Source organism: Bombyx mandarina, chromosome 15 (assembly GCF_030267445.1).
Source record: "Bombyx mandarina strain Sakado chromosome 15, ASM3026744v2".
Lineage (NCBI taxonomy): Eukaryota > Metazoa > Arthropoda > Insecta > Lepidoptera > Bombycidae > Bombyx > Bombyx mandarina.
The window spans coordinates 4,817,725-4,844,996 of NC_143221.1; the positions used below are offsets into that span (position 1 = coordinate 4,817,725).

Below are 27,272 nucleotides of genomic sequence, written 5' to 3' on the forward strand. Positions count from 1 at the left end.
TTTTAATAACATACGACAAAGGTACTGCATATATAAAATATAATAATTTATTATGTATATTTGTTAATAAATTTCCTTTATCGCGAAGCTCTGTGTGAGATAGATTTAAGCCTTTTATTTCATGTTTAAGCAAACTAAAAGAGTAATTTACCGAATAGATTAACGTTCCGCTCAAGTTTAGCAGACAAAGTTGTAAAAGCTATGAAAACATAGTAGAAACTTGATGGAGAGGCATTACGGCGAAATGGAAATTGAGAAATGTAGTTCTTATTTCTTAGGTAGTTATTTAAGCGAAAAGCGGCCGTTAGCTTTGAAATCTCATTCGTCATATCCAAGGTTTGGTGAAAGTTATGATAAAACAAACTTGGAATACATGATGACCAAAAAAATTTTCTAAAAAAAAGTTTTATATTGTTATTATTTTATATTAAAATTTACTTCTTTTATAATAATAGCTTTTTATTTGCTATTCTATTGCTATTTTGTTTCCAATATTTTCTTTCATGTACTTACGATGTTTTGACTCTGTTATAGGTTTTAGTGATTTAAAATCAACATTTTTTCTAGTACTGATTAATATGCATTAATTTTTATACAATGTCATAAATTAAAACCTTGGACTTTTTATTTATTTCCACATATCTGTTAATCTAATTTTGAATAAGATTTCTTGGCTGCGAGTAACGAATGCTCCTATAAAGTTTGCTACATAACATAACGAACAATGCGGTCTAACGGAACACCGAAAGACCCTTTCATTAAAGGTGGAGGAGGATTAGCCAGACTTATTGCCACGATTATCCCTTGCAGAGGAGAGATTATTGCTTTTTGTGGGTAAAATCTTCGGGCAAGGCGCCGTTTATTATATTGTTATAAAGTGTCATTTCATTTCACAAGCATTTGTTTAAGTTTAGACGCTGTGATGAAAAACAAGTAACAAAAATAAAATACACATTCATTGACTAAAATATACTTGTTTCGTAATTCTTCTAATATGTATATTGCACATACTATTTACGGCGTAAAAACGAAGTTAAATTATTTAAATGCTAAGTCAGTATTTGGACCATTGGAGGGTGATTTGTTAAGCGTAAAACTCGAGCTAGCCACAAAAACTAACTTTTTGTTTCAAAATATTACTTGTATGTTGCCTTAGTTTTAATATAAATAGGGTCATCAGCTGAAACGCAGGAGTGAGCGAACTTCTTGAATATTGTTAAAGAGAAATAAACGGCTACTGGTAAGTTGTTTTTCTTCGCCAAGCAGGCTTTTGTAATGAGGGTAGTGGTATCTTCCTGCGCCTGACGTCACGTTTTAAAAACAACCAGGTCATAGGTCCTCCGCCGTACATTATATAACATAAACGATATAACGTCATGGCTGCGTCAAGTACGTTGTATAATAATAAGTCCCGGTGATAGGGGATGTGGCGTTACAACACTAGCGATTGTCAACATATTGTTGGTTATTTCTACTGCGAAATTATCATGCGTTCGTTCCAGTTTGAAGGAAAATAATCGAAAAGCAATCGAGGCTGCAATCATATTATCAAAGATATTATCTTAATGTGGGCTGCGACGTCCGAGTGTGAATCTCTTAGTTAGCCGCATTTATAGAAAGACGATTTTGATTATTTTTTTTGTATTTACTGTTCATCTGGACGGTAGAACTAAAGACTCATCCGGCGTTTGGTATTTACTATAGCTCATAGACTGAACGATATTGTATTAGTATATTTCAAAATTTATACAAATCATGGTTTTGGGAAAAGAAACACTTTCCTTTTCTTGGTAGACCTCATAAATATACAATAAATCGTCGGAGCGACCGGTTCTACGTAAAATTTTCTATCCAAAGGAATATTTTCTCTTTGCATTAGCAGATATGATCAACACGTCTACGTCATATCTAAGAAAATATCACAATCGTGAATTCAGAAAATTTGTATAAGTATTTCCCAATCTACTCCAAAGAAAATATTGCCTTTCCTTGCTTTGAACCACACAAATGAAATTCATAGCTCATTTGAATATTGGACGTTTGGACGAAATTTCAATGTTGAACTTGTTCATGGTTTAGTTCACAGGGTCCTCTGTTTCGATATCAACACAATTAACAATAGAATATTCCGACTAATGATCACGAAACCACTTTCCGCTTGAATACATTAATTGGTTCATCAGGTCATGTAAATCAATCAACATCACGACGCTGACAAGTCCTCATTCGTGAGCTAACAATGAGTACAATTACTGTACTGCGGATGTACGGTCTATTGTCAATATTTATTGGATTAGATATTGTTTAATGTAATTAATTGAACTTCGTTATTTAATACTAACGCCTTTAATGTAATTAATTGTGTATTCAAAATATTTTAAACGAAGATTATTTAAATAATAGATTGGTATTATTATGAAAATGATTTTTTTTTGTGATTTTATAATTATCCCATGGTAGTAGCAAGTAGCACGGTGACGTTGACAGGTTGAAGATCTTGAGAATGAACTAAGCTTGCCAATACGCATCAAATTTTACGCATAAAAAATTAGCGGCCTACCTGGTTATTACGAGTATACTAGTATTGCAAAAGAAAATATCACTCTTAAAACGAATCTATTGCCTAAAAGAGAAGATGGCCGGTGTACCCATACCGACCGATCTATGCTGGGGCTCAGATTCCACAGCCAGGTACTAATTTTTTAACTAAATACCCATTTGCCGCGCGTTTATGATCGAATGCTATTATGCAAGAATAACATCGCTTTCTTCGGTCTTAAGGTTGATTGATTTCATGATTGGTATTTTGCAATATATAGCGGCAATAAGGTGGGTTGTCTATTGGTTAATCAACTTAACAATAATCACTTAACACTAAGCGGGCCGTAAACTAGTTCACCCATATATACATACTGGTGGTAGGACCTCTTGTGAGTCCGAACGGGTAGGTACCACCACCCTGCCTATTTCTGCCGTGAGGCAGTAATGCATTTCGGTTTGAAGGGTGGGGCAGCCCTTGTAACTATATTTGAGTATACTTGAGACCTTAGAACTTATATCTCAAGATGGGTGGCGCATTCACGTTGTGGATGTCTATGGGCTCCAGTAAACATTTAACACCAGGTGGGCTATGAGCTCGTCCACCCATCTGAATCGGCAATAGAAAAAAAAACATATGTTTATTATGAAATATTTTGGAACTGGCAATTTATTCCGAACACGTTCATTTTGGCACGTACGCTGATGACACGACGAACGGCAAGTCAGGAATTCGACGAAACCGCATTTTATGAATAAACGTGTTGTGTTGCTATATTTGTAACGGCTTATACCTAGTCAGGTCATAAATTCTGTCACATGTTTAATGTAAAATAATTGAAACAAGTTTATTCATTATGTAACCATTCATATACCAAAATGAACTTAACAAAACATAGATTCTTATGACACTAAAGTTTATTCAAAATTACCTCCGTGATTTTGAATACAGGCCTTCAATCTGCGCGGCCAGTCGTCTATCGCAGCACGAACGAGGTCCATGTCAATATCGGCGGCTGCCTTAATCAAGGATGTCTTGAGTGACTCCAAATTGAGATGAGGCTTTGAGCACGCCTTTTCCTCCAAGTGTTGCCATATCTTGTAATCTAACGGATTCAAATCTGGACTGGAGGAGGGCCAGTCTTCGTGCCGGATGAAGTCGATTTCACGCGCCGCCAGCCAGTCTTGTGTGCTCTTCGCTCTATGAGCTGGCGACGAATCTTGTTGGAATACCCAGTGCCTGTTATTGAACATGGTATGAGAAACAGGTTCCACAAGGTTCGTCAGGACTGTATTTTGATACACAACTGCATTCGTTTTTACACCTTTCTCACAAAAATGTACCTCTGTTAAGCCCCAATAAGAAACTCCCAACCATACCATGAGCGAGGATGGAAAATGACCTCGTTGGACACGCGGAATACGGTTGTTCGCTTCTTCACTACTGTGTGCGTACACCTTATCATTTTGTTTGTTGTAGCTCTCTTCTACGGTAAAAATTTTTTTTCATCCGAATAAAGAATTTCCCGATATTTTTTTCCCGCGTACCGCTTCAACAAACCGCGGCATCTCTTCAGTCTCAGGTCCATTAGACGAGCATTCAAACGATGTCCTGTTTTTCTTCGATATGCCCGAAGCCCTAAGTCTTCATTTAACACCCTTTTCACCGTGGTTCTGCTTAACCCCATCTGAAGGGCCAACAGTTTCTGCTTACGTTTGGGATTTCTTTGAATTCGCGCCTTCACAGCTTTTATCACTGCTGGAGTCCTAACAGACCGAGGGCGACCACTTCTTGACCTGTCATCTACACTAGAGTCTTCATGGTATCGTTTGATGGTACGATAAACGAATCTTTTGGTTATATTCAAATTTTTCAGTATGTTAAAAATTTGAATTGGCGCGTAACCGCAACGATGCATCGCAATAACTGCAACACGGTCTTCTTTAAGCGTCCACTCCATATTTAAAAATGAGTAAAATTCTAAAAGTATACATTTTTATTTTCATGAACAATTTGAAATTCGAATTCAATAAACTTTTTTGTGGCCAGCATTCTAAAAGAAAAGTTTTTACTGTGTGACAATACTTATGACCTGACTAGTTATTTTCGACACCGACGTGTCCGCGAACTGCAATCGCTTTTACTGATGATAGAATATAGATTATTATAGTAATCCTACACAGGCTGCTTGTTTGTTGCGAATCAGTTGTGTCTTTTGGTTTGAGGTGTAGGAATACGGCCCACCTGATGGTGAGTGGTTACCGTTGCCCATGGAGTTCAGCAACTCCAGGGGCAGAACCAAGCCGCCGCCTGCCGCTTAATACTCTCCACAAGCCTCTTTTGAAGAAGGACATGTCATAGCGCTCGGGAAGCACCGTGAAGGGGAGCTCATTTCAAAGCCGGATGGTACGTGGCAAAAAAGACCTCTGGAAACGCACTGTCGATGAACGCAGCGGTTCCAGATAATATGAATGAACTCGATGGCGGGAGGTGCGATGATAAAAAGGAGATAAGGGGATCATCTCAAACAATTTCTCAGAGCACTCCCCATGGAACATACAGTACAAAATACAGAGGGAACTGAAGTCCCTCCGTAAATCCAGAGGTTCCAAATCCGTGAGGATGGTATTATCGACAATCCGAACGGCCCTCTTCTCTATGGAGTCAAATGGAAGAGGTTGGTATTTGGAGCCCAGAGATGGGCCCACGCGAGGCTGGACTGGTCCTTTATAAAGCAAAAGTATTTGTCCAGACGTGAAGTATCGCTTCGCTCTGTTGAGGACTCCCAGCATTTTGGACGCCAACTTGGCTTTGCCTTCCAAATGACTCCGAAATTGGATATCGCTCGAAATGTCGACCCCAAGTATCCCGATACTCTCGGAAGGTTGCAGTGATACTCCTGTGAATTGCGGCCCCATGACAAAGGTGTCCTTTTTCGCAATTAACGAGTATTGTAGGACGTCCTCCTGCTAGATGGAGCGACGACTTGCGCAAAGCAGCTGATAGTAACTGGATGCGTAAAACTGAAGATCGGGTTCAGTGGCGAACTTTGGGGGAGGCCTATGTCCAGCAGTGGACTGCCGCAGGCTGATGATGATGATGATTATGAAGTATAGTTACCATAAAATGACGGATTTCATGTTGTCTATACTAATATTATAAAGAGGAAAGATTTGTTTGTTTGTTTGTTTCGAATAGGCTCCGAAACTACTGAACCGATTTGAAAAATTCTTTTTCCATTAGAAGCCGACATTGTCCCTGATGAACATAGGCTACTTTTTTTTTATTTTTTATTTTTTTATTTCATGTGTGTTTTAATGTTTCCGAAGCGAAGCGAGGGCAGGTCGCTAGTTGTTAATAATTATACACTAAGTGTATTCTATGATTCTACATCTATGATAAGAAATATCATTCGAAACTTTATTATTGTAGAATCTCTAATTTCGTTTTTAATTTCCAACAAAAAAAGTTTTTATTTCAAAGTTCATTGACACGACACTGCTGTTATCAGGTGAAACGTGTTTTGTTGTTTAACTAATTCTCGGCGGAATATTTCATTTCACTATTGCGTGTTACGACTTTAATAATTCACTACACACCTCAAGCTCTGTTCTATAATATTTTGTTAAAAAATATTTTTATGGTAGAACTAAACTGACGCCGGTATAAAAATAAAATCGCTGCAATTTTACAGTTTTATATACAGCCATAAAATCTTTGCCGGTTCGCCTTCCACTTGTGAAATATTTTTACAATTTCTTAGCATAAATAATATTTAATAATATTAATTTTTTTTTAAAGTCGATGGACGTATTAGTGTCGATATACGCTTAGCACAGAGATGGGTTTGCAGGTGCTTTGTTTGAATTTGTTTTGACGAAGAAATAGTATCTATGTATATATTATTTGAATTATAAAAGTGTGAAACAGTGCTTGGGCTAATCTAGCATTTGGCAGCGGTTCCTATAGTCCTGTTTTTACAATGGAACTACGTCAAAGTATGTACTAAATTTTATTTTATTAAATCTATCATCAATAAATTTGCTGTAATCCAACTTTTAAATTGCATTAAAAATTATCATGATGTCTGTATTAAGCCCCGATATTACTCAGAACTGCAAAAATTAGAGTGATGTTACAAACAATTGCGTATTTTCAAGAAAATGAGCACGGTAATTTTATGTCGCTTTCGTGGAAGAACATAAATTTAAAATAGTTTACCTATTTGCTGCATTTAATTTGTGATCGCTGAGAAAAACAATTACCCAGGTATTGTAATTTAGATGATTCAGGTGGTTATATTTATCTTTCGATTGTCGATTTTACACATTTCTCAACATTATTTATTCAAAAGTACATTTTTTTTATTTCCGTATAGGCAGACGAGCATACGGCCCACCTGATGGTGAATGGTTACCGTCACTCAGGGACGTCAGCAATGCCAGAGGCAGAACCAAGCCGCTGCCTACTGTTTAATACTCTCCATCAGCCTCGTTTGAATATTGAATAATTACGTAATTTATTTAGTAAATGCTAAAATAATAGTTTTCTTACCTGTTCAACGGAACCATATTGTCGTCTGGAAAAAACGCCGCGTCTTGTTATCAGCTCACTCGCCGACGAGCTGTTGACAAATATGAGTTGTTAACAATATCGTAAAAAGTAAACTGAAATCCAAAAGTCATTCAAGTTTTGTGTACCGTCCAACTATAGTGGTTGGTTAGCAACTATATTTCATAATTATCATCTTGTCGAAATCTTCTTACTCGTGCTCCCTAGTATTACCGATGCTAGGTACCACCATACAGTACCTACATCCTTAAAGGCACAAATAATACAACTTAACAAACTAATTATACTTATGTCGTGGAACGTCAGGTCCGAACCGACTTGGCGTGTTCGGAAATGGACGTTGGCAGCATTAAGGAAGATGTCAATGTCAGTTGAGTTTGAGCGCGAGTATAACAGTGTCACTTGATAATTTAACTTCATTTCTAGTCTCTAATATATTAAGTGTATAATCTATGATTTCTAGGCTAAGCCCTGTGTGCTCGCTTACACGCTTGATGAAGCCAATGTAACTCCATCGAGATTATTTATAATAGGAAAAAAACTTAACCTCACTTTTGGATTGAGCACCGAACGGTGCTGCCAACGTGGATCCGTGAAACTTGCCGTGCTCCAGTAGTAATCTGTTTTCATCCGATTAATGCGTGTAGATTTTATTGCTTACTAGCTGACGCGGCAGACTTCGTAGTGCCTCAATCGATAAATAAAAGACCTAAACTTTTGTATAAAATAAACTTAAAACAAACAAAAGGAATCGGTCCGACGGGGGACACATCAAAGGAAAAACAAAATTGTTATTTTTATTTAATTCCGATCATTTTCATATTTATCTACATTTTAAACCTTCCCTGGACTTTCACGAATAATTCAAAACCAAAATTAGCCAAATCGGTCCAGCCGTTCTCGAGTTTTAGCGAGACTAACGAACAGCAATTCATTTTTATATATAGGTATAGAGATGTAATATAGATTTGTTAAATCGTTCTAAATACACCCCAAGAGTAACATGTGAATCAATCCAAGATCTATTTACGTGATTAAACATGGACACCAAAGACTATTTACGTGATAAAAGCTCAAACTACCCGTCATATATTTAGTTGTAGTTTTGGGTAATTCGATCATAGTCACTGGGCATCTTAAGAATTCGATTTATTTTATGTATTCAATTTTCCCTTTCATTTTGTATGAAATAAACATTATTATGAAAAGTACAAACTATTTCTAATTTTTCGGCAACATTAAATCTCATCAATCTCAAAAGAAGCTTAAGCAAAAAAAGTTAAACTCAGTTGTCAAACGGAGGATGGAGGAGAGGCATAATGGAACATAACTGTTTTTCTTTTTTACCTATTTCTAAATAGATTTACCATTAAATGTAATCACAAAGCTGAGTTCAGTAGTATCCTGTTTCTTTTGGATATGTCTTTGAAAATAAAGATTAAAGTCATGTCACTTATCCACTGTGGAACTGACGTTCACGTGACAATCCTAAGGATTGCCGTGACGTTCTGTAGTAAGTGGCGTACTTTGAAGTACTTTGTATGAATTGTCAATATTATTACTTATTTCTGCTCACAATTTATGTTCCGTAGATACGTAACTGATGTATGAGTAGAATATGTTGTTAAGTGAACTGTTTTTACCCTGTAGATATGTTTTAAAAGTATAAAAGGCTGTCATTCGTTATGTCAAATATTCTGAATCGCATAATTAGTTTTTGAGATGATTTCATCATCGCATTGAACAAACACTGAAACAGTTGATTTCTCTTTAAAACTACAATATGAGATATGTCCGACTGAAATCAGATTTTTCGATTGGCTAACTGATAATCCTTCCAAAAATATATATTCAATATTTAAGTGAAATAGTTCTTAAAATGTAGCTTATTGCTATCTTACGGTTCGTATCATTGTCGATTTTTATTTATTTATGGCTGGCATAATAATATAATAGTTGGTTTAATGAAATCACATGTTAAGTGATATCCGTAGCCTGTACACGTCATAAAGTGAAAAATGTGGGATGTGAAATCGAAGTTTCAATTCTCTTGTGTGGAAGATATTCCACCATTAAAACGTAACGTATGACTGCTCTGCGGCTGTAGTTAGGCATAATGCTACGAATAAATACGCCGGTTTATTTTAGCGTCCTATTATTTCTTGTTCATTAAAATTTGCGACAATTTCATTAAAATTCAAGAAGACGTGTATCCCTCGAACCGTGCATTTTAATTTTTACTTGACATTATTAAGCTCAGCTGTTTTCTTGATCGTGAAGCTTCCAATAATTTGGAGTGCACTGGTCCCGCGTGACCTCTTGGGCTCGTTCAAATATTGCTTACAACGGTACGTGACAAGCCAGATGGTGCTCGATACCACTTTAATTCAAAAAAGAGAAAACGCCCACCGACTTAGCACTTTTCAACACCTTTCTTTAATTATTGATGTACTCTATCGAATATACATACATTTATATGAAATGATACATATAATTTATTCATAAGGTCGCACATTCTAGCACAATTTAGGGGTGACCTGTGTCCAACGTCGGACATCTGTACGCTGATGATGAAGATGAATGTCATACTGTGGTTAGTTAGATATTAATGTCGTGGTTAATGATAAGTAGTTTGTGCACATATTTGACTTCCTTTTTAATACACTGCGTGAACTAAGGTTCGAATCGACTTTTATTGATCGTCATTGTGTCATAACATATCGAGGGGTGAAAGGCTATTTGGTATAAGCGATATTTCACTTAATACGCGACATTTATTTTGTAATTAAAGGCACATTTTATTTGGTATTAGCATCAAGAGTTCGATGGACTAACTTAAATTAAGTTTCATCCATTCAAATAGCTGAAGACTTTTTTGTTATGATATTTTTTTCTAAATTTAAACTTTAAATGGCTCTTCTGTATAGTTGCAGAAATGTTGCTTACACCCATCTTTTACACGTCAGTATGTAGTAAAATCCGTGGTACTGAACTTTACAGTGTAAATTCACTCCTAATTGTGGTGTGGCTGCAAAATTTGGTAATCGTACGTATTTCCCGTGGCATTACAGTAAATATTATTGTGGTACCATCCAATTGATGATGAATTTGCAAGAAAGACCCGTGATTGGTCCATCGATGTTTTATTAATTTTATTTGTTGGTGGGGAAAATTTCTTTAAGGTCTATCCGATTTTAAGTTGTTACCGGAGCCCGCAGATCTATCTTTCCGTAAACGTAATAGTGAAATATATTAAATAATAATTTACCTTTAAAAAAAGGTAAAAAAATTGTTCCACATTTTCACGCTCTAATGTTATTCCTTTTAAGTTAATAATCCTCACACGGAATAAATTAATAATCCGAAACTTCAGGAACGATTTTTTTTGTACAATAATTTTTAAAGCATAGATTTTCGAGCTATAAAATAAAGTTTTTTGGAACGAAGTTCCTTAGGGGACGATGCGGAGGGGTACCCAAACCGGGAAAAACGTCCGTAACGTAAGATTTTTATTAGTAATGCACACAGTGTACGACTTAACTTTGTAATAACGTACAAATAAGTAATGCACACAGTGTACGACTTAACTTTGTAATAACGTACAAAAAATGACATATTTTGTTATCATTCATTGACCACGATCTCAGAGCGTTCGTTTGCGCAATACACTAACTCTTATGCAAACAACCGTGAATGAAGTGTACCACAATAAGTTCGCACGTTACCGAATGACAGTGCGAAACCTCCAGGAAAAGCTGCAGTTTTATTTTCTTAATAGAACTTTAAATTAATATTTTTTTAGTTAATAAGGAACTTCGTTCCTATCCGGTGTCCCACGACACCACACATATTTTTATTGTAATTCGAGAAGCCATGTTTCAATGTTCAAATATTTAGTAAATATAAATTGAAATCCAAAGTTTAGACGACGTACGATTTTGCCGAGATGGAGTTTTGTACGTTCAATTGTATAGGCTCTTTGTATAATCAGGGGAAAGTGGCCTCTTGCGAACGGAAGTAAGTCGGAGGCTTTACTTTATTTACGAGGGTCGACATCTACGGAAGCTATCCGAGGTCGACTTGAGTGTTGTCTGTTTCTTCTGCTTTCGAGTGCAGTTTTAAAATCGCTAAATTCATGAAAGCCCTTTCTTAAATCCGTTTCTTGGAGAAGAAGTAAACAGTAAGCTACTTTAAAAAGTTTGTTTGCCATCTTCAGGCCTTATTTATTATAATAACACAACGACCATGAAACATCTTCATTTAACTTACATGCGTGTCTTATATATCTAATAACATAAAAAAGTAAAGGAAGAGTGGGATTTTAAAAAAATGCATTTGAAGGATTAATAACTTATTATTCACGTTCCTTTTTTTTTGCGTTGCAAGTAGGTATCCACGGTTACAATAATTATGGTTATCGATCTAAAGATTAGGTTATAAACAAGACTCATAAGATTTCATTTTGTATCGAGATTAGATTTTCTCACAAAGATTATTTACAGCTTTTACGTGCGATGATAGCACTTAAAATATCGATTACAAAAATCTATTAGTAATAGGGTAATATAAACGGTTTATAGTCTGTGCGTGATGTCTATGGGAAACGACGACACAAAAGCGAACATAACACGAAACTCAGTAGGGCAGTCATATCATGATCTTTACTCCTATATTTATAGGTTCGGCCAGTATGGCTACGATATTAACACTAACAGCGTTCGTGACGCGATATTGCTGTGATTTTAACGCGTTACAATGATCCCCACTGCGCCGCCTTATGTTATTAACTCTATAAATAATTATATTTGTTTCATAGGGCGAAGGTTTTCGAAGCCTGGCAGCAGGGCGTATTATGATTGGTGCGTTATACCACAATAAATTTTTTGTATAATTAAAAGTTAAGACATGGTATTTACCAAATTCACATGCAAATGGTAATTTATTAATTTCGTTTGTTATTTTCGATCAGCAGAACAAAGCAGTTCTTTTTTATTAAGATATAAGTGCGTTTCCAGAGGTCTTTTTTGCCACGTACCATCCGGCTATGGAATGAGCTCCCCTCCGCGATGTTTCCCGAGCGCTATGACATAACCTTCTTCAAATGAGGCTTGTGGAGAGTATTAAGCGGTAGGCAGCGGCTTGGCTCTGTCCCTAGCATTGCTGAAATCCACGGGCAACGGTAACCACTCACCATCAGGTGGGCCGTATGTTCGTCTGCCTACAAGGGCAAAAAAAAAAATACCGTTACTACGTCCTTAAACAGAATGTTTGCTTCGTGATCGAGGTCGCATCACCGTCTAGTTATACAAGGGCTTGCCACGTCCAATTACTTTGATACGTACTTGTACCGAAGGAATCCGACGATAAAGTGCCACCACTATGGCTACTACGTGAATACGGCAGAACATACGTGTGATTTTGTAACGATACTGAGATCTTAGAACTTATATCTCAAGGTGGGTGACGCATTTACGTTGTAGATGTCTATGGGCTCCAGTAACCACTCAACATCAGGTGGGCTGTGAGCTCGTCCACCCATGTAAGCAATAAAAAAATAAAAAGTTAATTAATTTCAATATATCTCACTGTTACTTACAGTATCGGATTTGGTCCTCTAAGCTTACAAATCAAGTAACTTTAGAGGACCAAATCTGCCACGCTGCATCCTCTACTCCTTTTTCCCTCTATTTTATTATATTATTTCTAAGGCCTCAGTATAGTTACAACGGCTGCCCCACCCTTCAAACCGAAACGCATTACTGCTTCACGGCAGACATAGGCAGGGTGGTGCGGATTCCCAAGAGGTCCTACTACCAGTAATTACGCAAATTATAACTTTGCGGGATTGAATTATAACTTTGCGGTTCGTTTGATTACACGATGTTATTCCTTCACCGTGGAAGTCAACCGTGAACAGTTGTTAAGCACATATTTCATTAGAAAAATTGGTACCCGCCTGAGATTCGAACACCGGTGCATCGCTCAACACGAATGCACCGGACGTCTTATCCTTTAGGCCACGACGACTTCAAAACATTTATTGAGTTCTTACAAATTTATTTTAAAATTATAATAGTAATATCACATTTAGCAAAATAAGCACGTTTCGAATCAACATAAATCGTAAATACGGTCGATTGAACGAACAACAACATTTAATAGACTTTTCTTGTTGATATCCTGTTGTGAGATTGGTTTGTAACATTAGTAATTTAGTCTTTCCACGAATAGCGTTTAGCATTAAATCATAGCTCCTTTTACGATATTGAGAAGGTAGACCTGATCTTGGCAGGTTAAATTCAACAAAAGCTTCTCATATGCACACAATAATATTATTAGTTAGTATCAATATCAGGGGGGCCGTATGCTCGTCTGTCTACAAGGGCAATAAAAAAAAAATATTTGAGCTATCAGCAGACTACGGCAAATCATTTACTCTTTCAATGAATCTCAATGAGCATCCGTGGTGCCTAATTTAGTGTTTAAATCCTACAGTAGTTATTAATTACTCTTTAATAAATAAATAATAGGCAAATATAAAACAGTTCAGCAGCTTTTCTGTACTTTTGTTTGATATTGTTGTTTTTAACTTGCCAAGTATTGATGAACTTATTAATGCTATCAGAAAACTAAATGGAAGATGTAAAATTATTCGCGCATTAAAGACGAATAATCAATTATAAAATAAAAGAGAAACTCAAAATGAAAAACTCTAAATGAATCCAAATTTTGAGATGTCCGTGGATTAGGGCCCAGTTTCGACCAATTTTTGAAAATTATTGTTCTTTCTTGGAGACCAGTACTTCTATTTTTACACCTATGTATTCAAGACCGACCACATTGAAGTCATCACATCTTCGTAATGCCTCTTGAGGATGACCTTCCATGCCAATACTTCTGTTCCACCCATCAAACTGGAAGACATGACTCTTTCGCGGCAGAAATGGCGGTAGGATGCTGTAACTCACCCATGCGGGGTTACCAAACACGATACTATGAGTAAAGCTGCTGCTTTGATGTTATGTGTCAAAGTGGGTAATTGTTTTTTGTTATGATATAAACAGGATCATAATATTATACCACCAGACGCCTGCAGACTCACACCGAATCATTTGTGGATTCTGCCAAGACGCTACGTTTTATTATAGTTCGCTTGATATTAATATATTGATAGATCATATATGGAACAATATTTTATGTCTGTACTGATACGTGTCTGCGGCTTATTATGCCTTTAGGTATAAATGAAGCTTATACGGGAAAATTATGAATATTTTAAATATTGAAAGTAAAGATTGATCGTATATAATATTACGCTATTGCTGATGAAGTTTTACTGGAGTCAAGGAAGAAAGTGATTACATTTTTTTTTAATAATATGGTATAGACACTTCTATTATAATTCTATAAGAGCTTGTTTATATAAAATATACATATTTATAGGTTCTAAAAATTAAAAGCTCTGAAGGATGGGACAGCCATTGTAGAATTAAATTGAGACTCGTGTGTCAAGGTGGGTCGCCACATTCACAACTGACAATTTTAATGACCGAAAAATAGAATAAGTTTCAATTTCACTATGATATAATAAAATTGAAAACACTGCAAACATGTAAAATAAGTTCCTAAAGTCTAATCGTCAGGAATAAGCCGAGTTAATGGCCGAAATGATTATGTCGATTTAGCGAAATACGGTTCGTTCCAAGGATCATTTTGTTATATCGCGTCTGTCTGGGAAAGTAAATATTTAAACTGAACGAAGAATGTTTGTCTGAAAAGTCTAAAAAATCTTTATTAAAATTTAGTGTCCCACTTTTTGTTATGAAATTAGTACTGGCTTCTTATTGCTTTCGAACGCAAGCGAGAGAATGGTTCATCTGGTGATGAGCATTCAGTAAACGCCCAAAAAGAACTTAATGGTACGGATACATGATTAATACTCCCAAAGGCTCTCTCGTCTGTATGGTCTCAAATGGAAAAATTAAAAGAAATTGATCCTGCTCACGAGATAAGAATACCCACATTCGATTCCAGAACGCTAAACATATTCACTTCCACCAGTAATCGAACGCGAGACACATGGTACTTGGCACAGCGCTCAGGTTCACTAACCACCATACCTGCAAGGCGATTTAAAGTATTCAGGTACTTTAAGAGTGATGTGCCTTAGACACGCGCTCCGCTAGTTTAGTAATGGGTCTGGGAATGTTAGGCCGAGAATAAAAACACGCTTCGTTTATTTTTTACATAAACTCATTTGTAGACTTCAAAAAATGTACTAAGTTGGTGGTACATTTTGTTTATATATATGTCGGCGGCAGCGCCAGGGATGGCTGAGCGGTAATTTCGTCATCACTCGTATTCGATTGAACTCAGTTTAGTCAATAAAACTTTTCAATGATAATTATTGAAACTCAACACACACAACTTTCACAATGACAGGATAAACCGACAGTTTCGTTGCACATACCGACAGACCGACTGACTGACTGACTGACCGTCAGAGACTCACTGCTGAGACGGACGGAATCACTGTCTGACACGAATGCCACGACTCTGTCCACGTACCGCCATTTTATAACTGTGGCGTTACGGAGTCTACCCTTCATTTTGTGATATTTATCAAAACAACATTTCATCATTTAAAATAATAATCAAAACCACCGTCTTAATATTACTAAAAGTCGTCAACCACGACACGGCCATTCTGTCACTTTGACGTTTGTGTATCGTTGATATTCCGAACTATTGACCCGGATGCGACATATATTAAATTTTTTATTTCTTAGACGGGTGAACGCTCATAGCCCACCTGGTATTAAGTTGTTATTGGAGCCCAAAGACAAAAGCAACATTAATACCGCAACCCATCTTGAGACATGAGTTCTAATCCATTGTGGTCTTTGGCAATTAAATTTATATTATTAATGGCAATATATAAAATTTTACTATATTTTTGTCTGTTAATTAAAAATACTGACTTATTTGCAAGTATATTTTTTTTCAATTAATTATTCGATTAATTCACAGTTTACACGGTCGAAGAAATATTAACTATATGATGAAATGAATGCAAACTGGCCATCAGTAAGATTACAGCTTACATTATTTTAAATATTAGACACGTTTCAATCATAGCTACTTAATAATATGATCTTGATTAGCTTGCTTAGTTTTCCAAACAATTATTAACAAATAGTTACCCTTTTACCGCACAGAACATATTAGAAATCTTATTACTATTCAAAATGAAAAATAAACTTTCCTATTTCATGACATCTGAAACAGAAACACAAAAGACATCGTAAACAATATTTAAACTACTTCAAAGCGAAACATAGTAGTCTGAATATTAAATGTCAACGGCAACTACTGCAATAACAACAGCAACACTTGAAACTTTTGTTTCGTGTTTATGCAATGGCAACATTGGTAAAAAACTGGTCTCCCAGCAGGTATAAGAACGTTAAGTTCAATGGAACCAATTTTTTCTGTAATTGTCATTGATTTATTTAAAACAATGGTAATTGTATAAATATTAATGCTGCATTCTAAAACAGCAATAGAAGAACTCTAGACCAGAGCGGGTATAATTACACGGCCCGATATTTTAAATTTTGAATTCGAAATCTTGAAGAAATAAGTTTATTTTTAGAAGTTTGTAAATTTATGGTAAATTGTCATTGCAATAATAAGCCTTACGGTTTAATATCGCGTTTTTTATTTTGCTTCAGGACACAAGACTTCAACACCAGGTGGGCTGTGTAAAAAATTGCTACCGGTGGTAGGACTCATATCTCAAGTAGCTCCAGTAACCACTTAACATCAGGTGGACCGTGAGCTCGTCCACCCTTCTAAGTAGTAAAAAAATGTAATGAAATTATTGCTGGCTCTGAGGTTGGGTAGCGCAATACGTTCATAAATAGAGGTTCAACAGGAAATTCTTCTCTATTTACACGAGACCGAACTTTCGCAAAGTAAAGAATAAAGGCTCTCGATGTCGTTTTAATTAGTACTTAGTCGGTTCGTTGTCAGAGCGATTACAGAGGAAATTTCTTTATGGCCCAGCCTATACACCGAGCTAATGAAAAAACTTTTAACGTTTAACTAATCCGTTATTTAAAGTGCTGTTTTTGAACGAAATAAGTAAAGAAAGAAGCGTCTTCGGCGAGCACACAGGAGCAAATATGAATCTTTTCTTTTTAAAAAGAACACGATATTTTATTATAAAAAATTTAATCTAAACACGATTATGAGTTAAAGTAGCTTCTTGTTGGCGTATATAATAACGTAAGTACGTAATACATACATATGTACATACCCCTATTATGAATAAACTTTAATCCCACTTTTCAAATCTTAACAAACGATCTTTATGCTTTCGTTTCAGTTCTAAATATACATTTTATGAATGCTCCCTCCAATTTATGGAAATGAATATAAAACTAAAATGAATTCAATAAAATCATACGTTTTCAATTTCACCATAACGTTTCACATAATTCCAGTTAGTTGAATTCAGTTAGCATTTTATTTCGACATCGTCAAGAGCTCGCTACACCGCGGTGTTTGAAAACAGCTTTATATTGCAGAGCATTTCAACTGATTCACGGAATACGTGAAACAAGTTAAAGCCAATTATAAGTTTACTCTTATACCGTACAGAATGTACCTTTTCGACGTATATATGTACGGCAGATATAATATAATATCTTTTGATTTGTATAATGAGTAGAAAAATATTTAACGTGTACCGATTTAATGGCTATATTTACGGACCACATTTTAACAGCTCAATATCAAGTTTTATTAAGGCCATTACACTTGATTTATTTATTTTATTTATTATTTATTTATTTATTTATGTACACACAAAAAAGTAGGCATAGTACAGAGTAATAGGAAAATTATGTACAAAGGCACTGCTTATTTCTTTAAGAAATCTCTTCCAGCAGACCTGCGAGAGGATTATGAGAATAATAATTAAAAGTGATTGAAGAACAGCTAAAATAACAAATACAACATGAGATCAGTATATACGAAGAGTATAGAACACTGATCATTCGGTTGATGAGAGATAGAATTGTTATAGATTTTATATTATATATTATTAAACATATGATAAAAATAAATCGTTTCTCGTGCCGGAACAGGAATAAATTACCAAACTAAACTAAACGCAAGACAAAATCAGTTTTGATTAAATATTTTTAATATTTTTTTTTTTTTTTTTTATTGCCTTTGTAGGCAGACGAGCATACGGCCCACCTGAATAGTTAGGCAGAGAAAGTAGTATACCTTTTTCTACTCCGTTTATCAACTGTTTTGTTCTTTAGTTCATGTTAACCAGCAACAGTATTGTTAATTTAAAAAAATTGGAAGTGTTTTTTTCCCGCCTTCCAAAACTAATTAAAACATAAAAATAAAAATAATGAAAACATAAAAATGAAAATATATAATACGATCATCGACGAGTTTCGACCATTGAGCAGAGACTAGTAAAGTGTTATTTATTTATTTTATTTAATATACTTTGTACACACAGCTGTTAGAAGAAACACGACAACAAGGATACAGAGTACATGGGCACTACTTATTTCATGTTGAAATCTCTTCCAGTAGGCCCGCAGAAGGAAAGAAGAATTAGGAACACAAACCTAGTGCATACAGTAAACATTACATATAATAATATAAACATATTACAAGATACAAAACAATACACATACATATACTTACTTTATAATATAATACATTATACAAATATATATACTTTTGTTTAATATAGTAAGGGTAAATAGTGTTCTTTAACAGATTATTTTATTTTAAAATGTGTACATTTGCTGAACTCTCTTATGCAAAATAGTTGCTGCCAAATGCATCCCGCTATATCTCGTAGATCGCGTGCGACTTGAGATTTGTTTTGTAATTGTGGACTCATTATATGTGAAATAATTGAAAATTATACATAGCATATGAATTGACAAGAAAACATATAATGCTATACTCGAATTGAAAGTTATAAGGGTCTCAAATACATAAAAAAATTAAGAACATATTTTGAGATAATCATTCTCTGACGCAGATAATGAGATACTATACTAGAATAACATAAAGGACATTATTGATAAAAAACTTTATATAATAAATTGGTCACGTTTTTTGATCATGAGATCGAAAAACACACTTGCTTGCAATTAGATTGCAAGTTTGAAGTTGTCGTGGCCTAACGGATAAGACGTCCGGTGCATTCGTGTTAAGTGATGCACCGGTGTTCGAATGTTAGGCGGATACCAATTTTTCTAATGAAATATGTACTCAACAAATGTTCACGATTGACTTCCACGGCGAAGGAATAACATCGGGTAATAAAAATCAAACCCGCAAAATTATAATTTGCGTAATTACTGGTGGACTGGACCTCTTGTGAATCTGCTCGGGTGGGCACCACCACCCTGCCTTTTTCTACCGTGAAGCAGTAATGCGTTTCGGTTTGAAGGGTGGGGCGGCCGTTGTAACTCTACTGAGACCTTAGAACTTATATCTCAAGATGGGTGGCGCATTTACGTTGTGGATTTCTATGGGCTCCAGTAATCACTTAACACCAGGTGCGGTGTGAGCTCGTCCACCCATCAAAACAATATAAATAAAAAAACATATGGTGGTATCCTAGACTTTTTTTAAATCCCGAATGACTACTGACAGTTAATTATCATTGACGCGAACCACTGCTCTTGCTAGGGTCAATGTTAGCAACTTCGCCAGGTTTGAGCCCCATGAGCTCACCTACTCGTCCGGTAACGCTGATATAGCCTCTCAAGGCAATCAGCATAGGAAGGAAAAAAGAATAATATTGAAATATCTAATATCCAAATACTTTTTTGACCATCACCTAAACACTAATGTTTTCATTGTTTTGATGAAGCTCTGGCAATAATCTTCTAATAAAGTATTGAAACCTTTTTCATAATAGCGATATCATTAAAATAATTTCGCATTAATCTCCAAATATCACCCCAAGTGTATTATTATCTATGGCTTCAAGAAAACTAATGTGCACTGAGACTTAATAAGTAATGTTCTGTTTCAAAATTTAATTTAAATATAAAAAAAATACTCATATTATTTTCTAAAATTGAACCGAAAGCTAAGCAGTCAAGTTTTTTTTTTTTTTTTTTATTTATTGCGTAGATGGGTGGACGAGCTCACAGCCCACCTGATGTTAAGTGGTTACTGGAGCCCATAGACATCTACAACGTAGACGCGCCACCCACCTTGAGATACAAGTTCTAAAATCTCAGTATAGTTACAACGGCTACCCCACCCTTCAAACCGAAACGCATTACTGCTTCGACTTTAGGTCACATTCAAGTCTCGTGTGCAATTTCAAGTATGAGATTTTAAGAAAAAGGTAGAATTAAATTATAGTATGTTTATCTATATGTATGTTAAAACGTGAAGCAAAAACTTTGTACCCCTTTTTACGAAAATTGCGCAGACGGAGGAGTATGAAATTCACCGATAATACAATACACGAACGTTTTATTCAATTCAGTAAAAACAAAAAAAACTTAACTTAACTAGATAAACCAGTTCAAATTTAAACAAACCTAACTTACCTACTTTGAAGTTAACATTACAATAGGAAATCTCCTGACGGAACCGTAACTTCTAATGGAAACGTCAATAAGGATTGGGTTGTTCATTTGACAGAGGCGTGGACAGGACGGGCTCAGTATTAACAAATTGAATCGATCCAAATTGGTTGCCCCCATGTCAAACGTGACTCGCATGTATATAAGCTTGCAGCTCGGAGCGTACCGTGTTCTTTGTCCTAGTTAAAATGTTTACTAAAGATGTATGATCGTTATCTATTGAATACATGTAACACGAGCCGTGAGTCATATGACCTATGTTTGACATTCGCACAGCCTAGGAATTAACTATACGACCTTTGCGATTACGCGTAACTGATTATAAATTTGTCCTACGACTAAATTTCATTTCAATTTTTTTTTATTGCCCTTGTAGGCAGACGAGCGTACGGCCCACCTGATGGTGAGTGGTTACCGTCGCCCATGGACTTCAGCAATGCCAGGGGCAGAGCCAAGCCGCTGCCTACCGCTTAATAACAGCATGTCTACAATATGCTTGACGTGGCATGTTGTCGTAGTAGCTTTGTTATTTTTTTTAATGATGATTTCTTTAAATTCTACAGCATGACCACGAGAGGTTCGCGTTAAATGCGACATAAAACTTTAAAACCTTTTACCTGAAATTTCATACATAAAAGTAGCACTTGTAGCAGTAGCGGTTAAAATATTAAATTAATAAATATTAATAAAATTTTACTAGTTTTTGTTCGTTATCGCTATAGTTAAAGCTTGAGAACGCATAGAAAACAAACAAACACATAAGGTCAGAAACCTATATAATTTATTTGCATGTATTATAAATGCTCAAGCGCCAGGTCTTCTCTAAGTTTATGATTTTTTTTAGATAAGACTTAAATATATTGCCCAATTAACATCTGTGATGTTTTACAAATATAATAGTCATAATATAAATATGCATGTAGTATAAAACTAATGTATAAACTAAAAAGCACGTTTAATTAACAAATAGGATTAATATTTAATTTTTTTTTTTTTTCTTCTTTATACTAGTCAGAATACTGAAGCGAACAATTGTATTGTTATCGGTCCTTGATGGGTTTGCAAATTTTAAAGTTAATCTGCCGTCTTTAAGTTGCGCATTTGAATCCGGATTTAAAGTCGTCGTGGCCTAAAGGATAAGACGTTTGGTCTATTCGTATCTAACGATGCACCGGTGTTTGGGTCCCGCAGGCGGGTACCAATTTTTTTAGTGAAATAGGTACTTAACAAATGTTCACGATTAACTTCCACGGTGAAGGAATAACGGAAAGAATCGTGTAATAAAAATCAAACCCGAAAAATTATATTTTGTGTAATTACTGGTGGTAGGAGCTAAGTGAGTCCGCGCGGGTAGGTACCACCAGCCTCCCTATTTCAGCCATGAAGCAGTAATGCGTTTCGGTTTGAAGGGTGGGGTAGCCGTTGTAATTATACTGAGACCTTAGAACTCTCAATGTGGTTGGCGGCATTTACGTTGTAGATGTCTATGGGCTCTGGTAATCACTTAACACCAAGTGGGTTGTGAGCTCGTCCACCCACCTATAAAATCAATAAATAAATAAATAAAGTTGAAAGGACATTCGAAGATTTCGTTACATACAAATAAGCATACATACCAAGAAAATAAAAGTATGTTAAAAGACAGAGTTCCTTTAGCGAGACGAAAATAATTATACAACCCAACAACCTTTAACCATCGATCAAATCAAATTTAATTATGACGTAATTATTTTCCTCTATTAGCAATGGACGCCTAGCCGCCGGTTTGATAAATTATTTTACCATACTACATTAGTCCGGCCGTATATGTCAGGCTACCCGATTAGGTTTCCTTATCAGGACTTCGGAATCTTAACTTATCCAGAACCCTGACCGGGTGTGAACTGTCACATCATTCTAAATGTTGGCATTTCTCATAACAAATAAATCTAATCTGTTACGTAAGGAGATTTGAATAACATTAAATAAATTAACGCGTGGGCGTAAATTTAAATTAATAAATTGTTCTTTGTTGAATCTCTGACTTGTTTTTGGTGTGTCTAATTTTCCTAATTTGGTACAAAAAATAAACGCTGCCTCAGAATCTCGTATTTATTTGGATTCTAAGTCTCTTAAGTATTCAACATTTTAAGAGAATTGGATATCAGTGGCCATAACACCACTCTTCATTGTTTTTATAAAGGCATCACTACTTTGCAACAGAAAGTCTCATCGTGCTTGCGAAGTCAGAGGAATGAAGGTTCGGATTAATGTAATAAAATTAATGTAATGACAACTATCTGAACTCAAAAAAATGGTGCGCGCGCATCTTGATGCACGTGAAAGAAGCGAAACTTTGTTTGCGGTGTGTGGTATTGTGGTTTTCTTCATTTTTCATTCTTATATCAAATTTATCTTGTTATAGGGTATGCTGTGTATAAGAGAAAATACCTCTTCACCATTTATATGTCGGAGACGGTCATTAGTTTGGTAGCTAAACGAAACGCAGCACGATTCCCGAGAGATAGCAACACGATTGCGGTCACATTCCGATAGAGGCACCCGCCATGTGCGGACGTGCTCATCGACCACTCGATTGCCCGGCCTTTGTTCGCCCGGCTTTTGTTAGCCCGGCCATTGTTCGCGCGGCCTGTGTTCGTGGTACATCTGCCGACCAAGTGTTTTTTCTGGAAGTTTTTAATTGTTTTGTTTCCTTTTGTTATTTCTGTGTTCGTGGTACATCTGCCGACAAACTGTCTTCCTGGAAGTGTTTAATTGTTTTGTTTCTTTTTGTTAATTCCGTTTTGTTGTGTTTTTTTTTCTTTGTACTGTAGTAATCGTGCCGCATCGCCACCTGTGTTCAATAGAACCGCTCAGGTCCGAGAATTTGGGGCCTCGCCGCAAGGCGAGTGTTTTCTAAGACCCAGGGTAGCCCCACCTGGGCACGTAGCCATCATGGACGCTGTATTTGCGGAATTTCTCCGGCTTCGCTACCCAAAGCTCACTTCCGAGTTTCAGGCCTTCAAGGCCGATCACACCGCGAGCCCTCTCGTGGACTCCGCCGAGCTCGCTGCTCCTGCGTCGCCTGTACCTGCGTGCAAAGCTTCTGCATCGAGCACCGCAGCCTCCGTCGTGCCTGCCGTTCCCGCGTCGCCTATACTGGCGAGTAAAACTGCTGCGTCGTCCGCCGTGGTCACCGTTCCAGCAGCGCGATCATCCGCGGCCTCCGTCGCACCCTCCAAAACACCTACTCGTAGGTCACCTGCGCCCGCCTCCTCGTCCTCCGACTCTGACTCGGAGATGGAGGTCGACCTCGCCCCCGCCTCATCGACGGATGGATTCACCCTGGTGCAAAAGGGTAAGAAGCGTGCCGCGGAGTCTCGAGCTCCCGCGGCCGCTAAAATTAGCAAAGCCGCGAACGCGTCGCGCCCCCGCCCTCAGACTCCCGTTGCGCCTCCAGCCCGTGCCACTCCGTCGCCGCGTCCGGTGGCACAAAATAAAACCCAGACCCCTCCCCCGGTAATCCTTCAAGAGAAGGCAGCTTGGGAACGAGTTTCCCTGGCCCTTAAGGCCAAAAATATCAATTTCACGAATGCCCGTAACCTCGCGAACGGCATTCAAATTAAGGTTCGAACACCCGACGACCATAGGGCCCTCTCTTCTTACCTCCGTAAGGAGCGTATAAGTTTCCACACGTATACGCTCCAGGAGGAGCGCGAACTCCGTGCCGTTATACGTGGCATCCCTAAAGAGTTGGATGCCGAGCTCGTTAAGGCCGACCTTCTCGAACAAGGCCTACCGGTTAACTCCGTACACCGCATGCATACAGGCCGCGGAAGGGAGCCATATAATATGGTTCTCGTCGCCCTCCAGCCTACCCCCGAGGGTAAGCAAATATTCAACATCCGAACGGTCTGTAGCCTTTCCGGAATCGCAGTCGAAACCCCACACAAGAAAGGCACACCTAGCCAGTGCCATAACTGCCAATTATACGGGCATTCTTCCCGTAACTGTCACGCGCGCCCCCGATGCGTCAAGTGCTTAGGCGATCACGCCACGGCCCTATGCACTCGCGATCAAAAAACCGCGACGGAACCGCCTAGCTGCGTCCTGTGTCGAACACAGGGTCACCCCGCAAATTACCGCGGATGCCCCCGAGCCCCTAAAATAAATCGACGCGTCGCCCGCCAAAATCGCCTCCGAGCTTCCGGCCCAGACATCAAAGCCTCGGCACCCTCTGTGTCGCAGGCTAAGCCAGCGTTCGTTTCGGCGCCGGTGCCCAGTGTCTCGGCCTGGGCGAAACCGCTGCCGTACACGAACACGGCTACAACTCCCTCCTCCGCGATTCGTCCCGCCCCCGCGACTCGTCCCTCTCCCGCGACTTGCCCTCCGACCACGTCCGACAATCTCGCTTTAGCGATCGACTTCTTTCAGTCGATCAACTTTGAGCGCGTTAACGCTTTGGGCGACGCCATTCGCGCTGCCTCCACTGCACAACACTTTATCGCCGTTGTGCAAGAATACGCCGACGTATACGCGTCATTAAATACGTACGTCCTCCCCTCACTCCGCCGGTAATCAATGGCGTATATAAGTAGAATAAAGCCCCTATCCGTAACGATAGGATTTTTTAACGCTTACGGTCTCGCAAATCAACGTGATCAGGTTTCTGACTTTTTGCGTGACCATCAAATTGATATCTTTTTAGTGCAGGAGACCCTACTTAAGCCCGCGCGCCGTGACCCTAAAATCGCGAACTATAACATGGTCAGGAACGACAGGCTCTCTGCTCGTGGTGGTGGTACCGTCATTTACTATAGAAGAGCCCTGCATTGCGTCCCGCTCGATCCTCCCGCGCTCGCTAATATCGAAGCATCAGTGTGCCGAATCTCACTGACGGGACACGCGCCGATCGTTATCGCGTCCGTTTATCTTCCACCGGATAAGATCGTTCTAAGCAGTGATATCGAGGCGCTGCTCGGCATGGGGAGCTCTGTCATTCTGGCGGGCGACCTAAATTGTAAACACATCAGGTGGAACTCACACACTACAACCCCGAATGGCAGGCGGCTTGACGCGTTAGTCGATGATCTCGCCTTCGATATCGTCGCTCCGCTAACCCCGACTCACTACCCGCTAAATATCGCGCATCGCCCGGATATACTCGACATAGCGTTATTAAAAAACGTAACTCTGCGCTTACACTCGATCGAAGTAGTTTCAGAGTTAGATTCAGACCACCGTCCCGTCGTTATGAAGCTCGGTCGCGCTCCCGATTCCGTTCCCGTCACGAGGACTGTGGTGGATTGGCACACGCTGGGCATCAGCCTGGCTGAATCTGATCCACCATCGCTCCCGCTTAACCCAGACTCTACCCCGTCTCCTCAGGATACCGCTGAAGCCATAGACATCTTAACGTCACACATCACCTCGACATTAGATAGGTCATCGAAACAAGTTGTAGCGGAGGACTTCCTTCGCCGCTTCAAATTGTCCGACGATATTAGGGAACTTTTTAGAGCTAAGAACGCCTCGATACGCGCCTACGACAGGTATCCTACCGCGGAAAATCGTATTCGAATGCGTGCCCCACAACGCGACGTAAAGTCTCGCATCGCCGAAGTCCGAGATGCCCGATGGTCTGATTTCTTAGAAAGACTCGCGCCCTCTCAAAGGTCTTACTACCGCTTAGCTCGTACTCTCAAATCGGATACGGTAGTAACTATGCCCCCCCTCGTAGGCCCCTCAGGCCGACTCGCGGCGTTCGATGATGATGAAAAAGCAGAGCTGCTGGCCGATACATTGCAAACCCAGTGCACGCCCAGCACTCAATCCGTGGACCCTGTTCATGTAGAATTTGTAGACAGTGAAGTAGAACGCAGAGTCTCCTTGCCACCCTCGGACGCGTTACCACCCGTCACCCCGATGGAAGTTAAAGACTTGATCAAAGACCTACGTCCTCGCAAGGCTCCCGGTTCCGACGGTATATCCAACCGCGTTATTAAACTTCTACCCGTCCAACTCATCGTGATGTTGGCATCTATTTTCAATGCCGCTATGGCGAACTGTATCTTTCCCGCGGTGTGGAAAGAAGCGGACGTTATCGGCATACATAAACCCGGTAAACCAAAAAATCATCCGACGAGCTACCGCCCGATTAGCCTCCTCATGTCTCTAGGCAAACTGTATGAGCGTCTGCTCTACAAACGCCTCAGAGACTTCGTCTCATCCAAGGGCATTCTCATCGATGAACAATTCGGATTCCGTACAAATCACTCATGCGTTCAACAGGTGCACCGCCTCACGGAGCACATTCTTGTGGGGCTTAATCGACCAAAACCGTTATACACGGGAGCTCTCTTCTTCGACGTCGCAAAAGCGTTCGACAAAGTCTGGCACAACGGTTTGATTTTCAAACTATTCAACATGGGCGTGCCGGATAGTCTCGTGCTCATCATACGGGACTTCTTGTCGAACCGCTCTTTTCGATATCGAGTCGAGGGAACCCGCTCCTCCCCACGACCTCTCAC

At 38.4% G+C, this 27,272-nt stretch overlaps 1 protein-coding gene across 6 annotated transcripts in view; it reads right to left on the reverse strand.

The window, feature by feature from the left end:
- The window catches only part of LOC114245449 (GTPase-activating Rap/Ran-GAP domain-like protein 3), a 216,169-nt gene that overhangs the window by 36,676 nt on the left and 152,221 nt on the right, over positions 1-27,272 (reverse strand). For all 6 annotated transcript variants that reach the window (XM_089732744.1, XM_028177615.2, XM_089732745.1 and 3 more), the window contains one exon: positions 7,094-7,163. In XM_089732744.1, the coding sequence (XP_089588870.1) occupies positions 7,094-7,163 (70 nt within the window). The remainder of the gene's footprint in view (positions 1-7,093; positions 7,164-27,272) is intronic.